Raw genomic sequence first — 7918 nt, forward strand, 5'->3', positions numbered from 1 at the left:
GTATCAACGGATATTATAAAAAGGATAATGCTCCTTCTCTCGAGGAAATCAGAATGATGGTGCAAGAAATACACGCATTGTGAACGATATTTTGATAATTCATCTGTCAGTTAATTTTACCATTGAATTGTGGTTATGATGATCCAGAATCATATTGCTCACTATTTAGGCCTATACTTGATATTGATAATAAACAAAATCATCAATTATATAATTAACACACGATTGTTTGTTTACCTCTTCACAGTAAAAACATGATTGCAGTGACAATAATTATCAAGGAAACTCATTTCAATTGTAACTATTGTAATTCTTGAAGAGTGAAAGTAAACATTCAACTAATTGTGACGACAATGGCGCTGCAAATCTGAATAATAGTGGGGATCACAAAATGATAATGATAAAGAGTAATGATAAGAGTAATAAATTGTATATAGTGGTATAGTGGTAAAATTAACGCTAATAACGACGATGATGAATAATAATGATAATAGTACTACCGATGATAGCAATGATAATGATCATGATAAAATGATAAGGAGAATGGATAATAATGAAGACGATGAAAATAATAATGATAATAGTAAAAAAGATAATGAGTATATTGATGTCAACCAAGTCAATATTGATAATAATAATTATGATAATAATATAAATAATGAAAATAACAGTAATAGCAATGATATTATATGATTATATAATTGTTAATGATAATATTGATAGTAATAACGATGATAATCAACAAAGTTAAAACAATGATAATAAAACAAAGAATGATAATATTAACAATAACCATAATCATAACAGTAACAATAATTTTGATAATAACTAACATAATATTACTAATAACCAAGTTATCAATATGCATACGTATATATACATATATATATATACACACAAACCCACACACATATACATACAGTATGTATAGGAAATAAACAAATCAAAACAAACAACAATAAAAAAAAGGAAATTATATTATTCACATCTATAACTAAACCTTTTTGACATAGAGTGACCTAAAAGGAAATAATAATCGTTAAAAGGAAAACCAGGAACTTTCAAAATCTACAGAAAGTATTTCCGATAAGTAAACATTCATTTAATCAGGGTCTGCTTACCTGAAATACTAGAAAAAAGTTAGGAATCTCTTTCCTCTTCTCATAATTTGTACTGACGGCAATTTCAGGAAAAAAAATAAAAGAATTAACAAATTTCTACGGTTTTATGATGCTGGAATATTATATTAAATAAACTTGGCTTTCAGGTTGAAATCCTAAACGGTCTAAAAAACTTGAATGAATATTGAATTTCACAGAAAAAAAATACGTAAAATATTTTCAGTATGACTGATCTTTGACACATCGTAAAAAGCTTTTCCAAGAAAGATATAATCCTCTATCATATAATGTAGATTATACTCTTATAATAAAAGCTGTCAGTAACAAAAAGCTTCTGTTTTCATTTTTTTCCCATTATTTGTGAATACACACACACACACACTCACGCACATACAGATATATTATATATATATATGTATGTATATAACATAAATATATATATATGTATATAACACAAATATATATATATATATATATATATATATATATATATATATATGTGAATGTTTATATATGAAGTTTAGCACAGCCACAATATGTAGGGAAAATCAATATAACGTTTCGAAGACAAGAATTCCTCTTCAGACGGAACAAATATCTTTCATATATATGTAAAATTATTTAAATGTATACATATATCATATGTAAAAATATATATGTATATATGAATTTATGCATGCTTAGATATACATATTTAATGTATATGCATACACACACACTCATATATATATATATATATATATATATATATATATATATATATATGTATATATATGCATATATGTAAATATATACGCATATAAGTATATAAGCACATATATGTATATATACACATATACACATGTATAAAGACATATATATATATATAAATATTTATATAAACATACACACATATATATGCATACACACACATATATGCATATACATATATATGTATATGTATAAATATAAATATGCACATGTATACATATATATGTATATATAAGCACATGTATGTACACACACACACACATATATATATATATATATATATATATATATATATATATGCATATATATATACACACATATGTGTATTTGTATATATATATATAATATCAATGAATATACAAAAAAATATATATATAATCATACACATGCATATACACATTCATATATTTGTGTTGAAACATTGAAAAAGCCTTTATCAATCAGTCAGGTGTTAAGAGATATTAATCATGTTGCTAAAATTTATTAGGCCATCAACCAAATTTACTTCATAGAAATTTGAAACAATTACATTTACAGGATCCGCTGATAAACAAACCGACAGTCCTCATGAGCTGTTTATATACAGCTGTAGGTCCTGTCTGTAAACAATACATCAATAATCATGCTAGTGTTTACTGGGCCATCCAAATTCACTTCAAAGGGTCCAGAATGATTTCTATTGACAAGATCCGTTGTAACAAACACCGCCACTCCTGCATGCGGAACCCTCGGCAGCTGGACGTCCTGTCGACTGGGTGTAGGTCCAAATGCTGTAGCCATCCTTCACCTGCCACTGGCATACGAGCTGGACACACAGAGAATCCTCAGACACGGATTTTGAAGCATAGGCTTCCGACTTGCCAGTCTGCTTTTGGCACTGTTCGTCCATGGAGACGATTTCACCTGGCAGCTGGGAAGACAGAGGAATTTTCTCTCCTATTTGGGTCGTCTGAAGGCAGGAACCGTCGTCACTGCTCATATAGTCCTTCATCAGTTTCTGTGAACACGACGAAAAGAACAGCTTGTTGGATTTACCTGAAACGTAGCTCATTATGTAGCCGTCGTCCCACGAACAAGCTTCAGCTCCATCTTTGCCATCATGAGGAGAGCCAAGATTGTGTGCTACTTCATGTGCGGCAGTCATCACGCCCACATAGTAAGCGCCCATATCCTCACCCATGCCAGTGTTGAAAGAGCGTTTGTTACCGCTGGCCACAATACATGCGGCTCCTTTCCAGGCAATGCCAGCTAAGCCCTCCTTAATCATGCCAGATTCCACATCAGCCATGTCCTTGCCCGTCATTAGATAGGCCACATCATAAGCAGGCAGTGAAGCTTTCTTCTGGAACAGCCAATCGCTGACTGAGCTAAGGGTATTTTCTCCATGGATGTAGTTTTCCAGAAGGACATTATCATTTATGTAAGTCTCGTCGGCTGAGTCACGGACAATGAGAGCTCCAGACAGAATCAGATTGACCTTTGGGTCACTCATGGTAGCAAACCTCTTGTTGACTCCGTTCCAGAACACGGACAGGTACTGTTTCACCTTTGCGTTGGAGCCCAATTGTTGAGCGAGGGTGCTGTCAACTATTACGTAGAGTTCAGCTGTGACACTAATGGCACCTCGGCTACTTTGAGAGCTCTTAGCTTGTGCTTGATACTGACGGACTTCGGCGGGAATTTCCAGGTAATCGTTGTAAGCGCCGGCTTCAGCTTCGTACTGTCGCTGTGCCTGGTGAGTTTTGTCAGCGTTTGCCTTGATGGCAAGTGTTGGCGTTATGAGGCCTTCCACCTGAGTACCGTCAACAGACACCATGGCGCCGGTATCAGGGTCGTGGTACAGATCGGGAATCACCGAGTCATGTGGTACGTCTTCAATCACCACTCGTCCTTGACTGTCTCGTGTGGTTGTCTGCAGCTTGAATTCCGCAGCTAGGGGCGAGGGGGCACGATGTAGACGAAGCTTATGCTCCTCGTTAAAGGCCTTTACAGTGAGCTTTAGAGGCTCGAGAGAAGATCGGCTTCCGCTCACACGGACAGTGGCTGGCGCTCGCTCCACTGAGGAGCTTCGAAGCACCGAGGCATGGCCGAAGGCAGCCAAGACCGAGATCAGGATGAATGTAGTCTTCATGGTGATCCAGATGCGAATGTCGCCAACAGGATTCCCGACCTTTTTATATGGACAAGGGACACACTTGAGTAAACACAGTTGATTCCCCAGTTTTTCTACTAGAATGCTTTGTAGGCAAAATCGGTGTGGAAATTATATAATGATTGCATGGAAAAAATGGGAATTTAACTGTACGTGTTAATTTCGTTGATGAAAAGAAAACCTCTGTATATACCTATCAACCAAGCTGATAAATTTGATGTTTATAGTCATCCGTATTCATATATGTTTCTTTGTGCGTGCGTATATATACACATAAATATACATATACATAGACCTTATGTATATAAATATATATGCATATATACATATGCTTATATATATGTCGCACACATATATAATTTATATACTTATATGATATATATATATATATATATATATATATATAATTCTTATACATATATGGTATATGTATGTATATATATATAAAGAGAGAGGCAAGATATTTTTTACCTGCAAAATTACAAACATTCCATTATCTTTATTATTGACGAATTATCAGTTAATCATTCATCGAGTAAAAATAATTACCGAATTACCTTTCCTTGCCCGACTTTCAGAACGTTAGTTTATGCTAGCCGACTTGGAATTTCAACATTTAGAAAAGGACTTTGATTTCCTTCGAGTAACCAAAGGTATAGGGAACTGCACAGGGAACATGTTTGCATTTAAAGATTTTCATGATATTATCATCATTCCTTAGTATGATGACATAAATAATGGTTTCATTCGTACACCAGGCACGGGGTGTAGGCATCAAGCAAGCAGAAATCGTTGCTGTTACGACTAATCTTTCCTACCAAATTATCTACGCGGCTGAGGAGGCCTAAACATGGCATATCGGACTTGGCAGCTTCCTCACTCTGTTATATAGAGTAATAATTTGAGAGAAAAAAAATGAAATTGTCAATGTACATGGTGTTGAACGATTATATTTATTCAAAGATTTGCATAACAAAAACTTTGAATTAATATTTTTAACAATAAATAAGAATATAAGATACATACATATACATATATATGTACACACACACACACACACACACACACACACATATATATATATATATATATATATATATATATACATACATATATATGCATATATGTACACACACACACACACACACACACACACACACACACACATATATATATATATTAAATGTCTATATATAAATACATACACACATGCACATGTGTGCACACACACTCACTCATAAATATGGATACACAGGAATACAACACAAACAGATACACGTGCATATATGTGAATATTTATCATTGTCAATTACAGTAATCGCTCACCTGGGTCACATGAACTCACCGGACGAATTCAATCTACACGCACATGCATACATACTTATACACACTCTAACACACACACGCACACACACATACACATATATATTTGTTTTCATGTATGTGTGAGTTTGCAAGCTTCCGTGTGTGCGTATGTGTTTGTGTGGGATTGTAGATGTAGGTGTCTCCGTGTGTGTGTGCGTGTATGTGCAAGCGCGCTAATACAGAGAGACAAAGTTGAGAGGGGGGGGGGGGGGAGAGAAATATAGAGACAGAGATAGTGAGAGAGATATTGAAAGAGATAACGAGGAGAGAACTAGGGTGAGAGTGAGAGAAAGAAGTAAGAGAGAGAGAGAGAGAAGGAGAGCGAAGATGAGAGAAAGAGCGAAGTAAAGAGAGAAAGAGCAAATGAGATCGAGAGTGAGAGAGAAACAGCAGCGTAAAACGAACTAATGAGGACGAAAGAACGAGAAAACGAGAGAGAGAAAACCGTGAGATTTAGTAAAACACAGAGAATGAGAGATAACGAAGTAAAGAGAGATGGAGAAAAATATAGAGGGAGGGAGAAATCCGACTCTCTTTGTGCTCCCCTCTCGATCTGTCCCAATTTTGATCTATAGTTAGCTCTTGCTACAAAATAGAAACATCAGACAGTACCTAACAACCACACTTGAGAGCGTGTGGTGCGTTGTGTTGGCGACGCAGTGAGCATCGCGAGACCCCACATTTCATCGGCATGAGATATTAGCACATCATAAGATAAAACCTCACCGTCAGCTCGAGATAGGAAGAGACTGCTTGAAATCCATTGAAAATGTCTTAATGAGTGTATATGTTATTAATGATGGACAAAAATACATTTTAACTCAGTTAATAGAAAAAGAAAATGTGTGAATCTATATCCTTACCAAATATGTAGCATACACAGGAAGGCCTTCAAGCAGTTGAAAATCTTTCGCAATGAAATTACCGCGAGATAACTTAGGACGCATATGCGTCGCGGTTAAATCGCTGCGAGGGCGATTAAAGGGTTAATTGAGGAATTTGTTTACTCACGTGCGTCCCTTATCCATATAAAAAGGCCAGAAATCCTGTTGGCGACATTCGCATCTGGATCACCATGAAGACTACATTCATCCTGATCTCGGTCTTGGCTGCCTTCGGCAATGCCTCGGTGCTTCGAAGCTCCTCAGTGGAGGGAGCGCCAGCCGCTGTCCGTGTGAGCGGAAGCCGATCTTCTCTCGAGCCTCTAAAGCTCACTGTAAAGGCCTTTAACGAGGAGCATAAGCTTCGTCTACATCGTGCCCCCTCGCCCCTAGCTGCGGAATTCAAGCTGCAGACAACCACACGAGACAGCCAAGGACGAGTGGTGATTGAAGACGCACCACATGACTCGGTGATTCCCGATCTGTACCACGACCCCGATACCGGCGCCGTGGTGTCCGTGGACGGTACTAAAGTGGAAGGCCTTATAACGTCCACACTTGCCATCAAAGCAAACGCTGACGGAACTCACCAGGCACAGCGACAGTACGAAGCTGAAGCCGGCGCTTACAACGACTACCTGGAAATTCCCGCCGAAGTCCGTCAGTATCAAGCACAGCCGAAAAACTCTCAAAGTAGCCGAGGTGCCCTTAGTGTCACAGCTGAACTCTACGTAATAGTTGACAGCACCCTCGCTCAACAATTGGGCTCCAACACAAAGGTGAAACAGTACCTGTCCGTGTTCTGGAATGGAGTCAACAAGAGGTTTGCTACCATGAGTGACCCAAAGGTCAATCTGGTTCTGTCAGGAGCTCTCATTGTCCGTGACTCAGCCGACGAGACTTACATAAATGATAATGTCCTTCTGGAAAACTACATCCATGGAGAAAATACCCTTAGCTCAGTCAGCGATTGGCTGTTCCAGAAGAAAGCTTCACTGCCTGCTTATGATGTGGCCTACCTAATGACGGGCAAGGACATGGCTGATGTGGAATCTGGCATGATTAAGGAGGGCTTAGCTGGCATTGCCTGGAAAGGAGCCGCATGTATTGTGGCCAGCGGTAACAAACGCTCTTTCAACACTGGCATGGGTGAGGATATGGGCGCTTACTATGTGGGCGTGATGACTGCCGCACATGAAGTAGCACACAATCTTGGCTCTCCTCATGATGGCAAAGATGGAGCTGAAGCTTGTTCGTGGGATGACGGCTACATAATGAGCTACGTTCCAGGTAAATCCAACAAGCTGTTCTTTTCGTCGTGTTCACAGAAACTGATGAAGGACTATATGAGCAGTGACGACGCTTCCTGCCTTCAGACGACCCAAATAGGAGAGAAAATCCCTCTCTCTTCCCAGCTGCCAGGTGAAATCGTCTCCATGGACGAACAGTGCCAAAAGCAAACTGGCAAGTCGGAAGCCTATGCGTCAAAATCCGTGTCTGAGGACTCTCTGTGTGTCCAGCTCGTATGCCAGTGGCAGGTGAAGGATGGCTACAGCATCTGGACCTACACCCAGTCGACAGGACGTCCAGCTGCCGAGGGTTCCGCATGCAGGAGTGGCGGTGTGTGTACGAACGGATCCTGCCAATAG

General features: G+C 38.3%; 2 protein-coding genes across 2 annotated transcripts; one reads left to right on the plus strand and one right to left on the minus strand.

Moving 5' to 3' along the window:
- Positions 1-2547: 2547 nt before the first annotated feature.
- Positions 2548-6055, minus strand: LOC125042334 (venom metalloproteinase antarease-like TtrivMP_A). The gene is made up of 3 exons (XM_047637869.1): positions 6014-6055; positions 4777-4904; positions 2548-4108 (listed from the first exon to the last, which is right to left on the minus strand). The coding sequence occupies exons 1-3, from the start codon at positions 6053-6055 to the stop codon at positions 2548-2550; spliced, it is 1731 nt and encodes a 576-aa protein (XP_047493825.1).
- Positions 6056-6463: 408 nt separating this feature from the next.
- LOC125042335 (venom metalloproteinase antarease-like TtrivMP_A) lies at positions 6464-7918 on the plus strand. Its single transcript, XM_047637870.1, has one exon. The coding sequence runs from the start codon at positions 6464-6466 to the stop codon at positions 7916-7918; it is 1455 nt and encodes a 484-aa protein (XP_047493826.1).

This window comes from Penaeus chinensis, chromosome 32, assembly GCF_019202785.1.
Source record: "Penaeus chinensis breed Huanghai No. 1 chromosome 32, ASM1920278v2, whole genome shotgun sequence".
Taxonomy (NCBI): domain Eukaryota; kingdom Metazoa; phylum Arthropoda; class Malacostraca; order Decapoda; family Penaeidae; genus Penaeus; species Penaeus chinensis.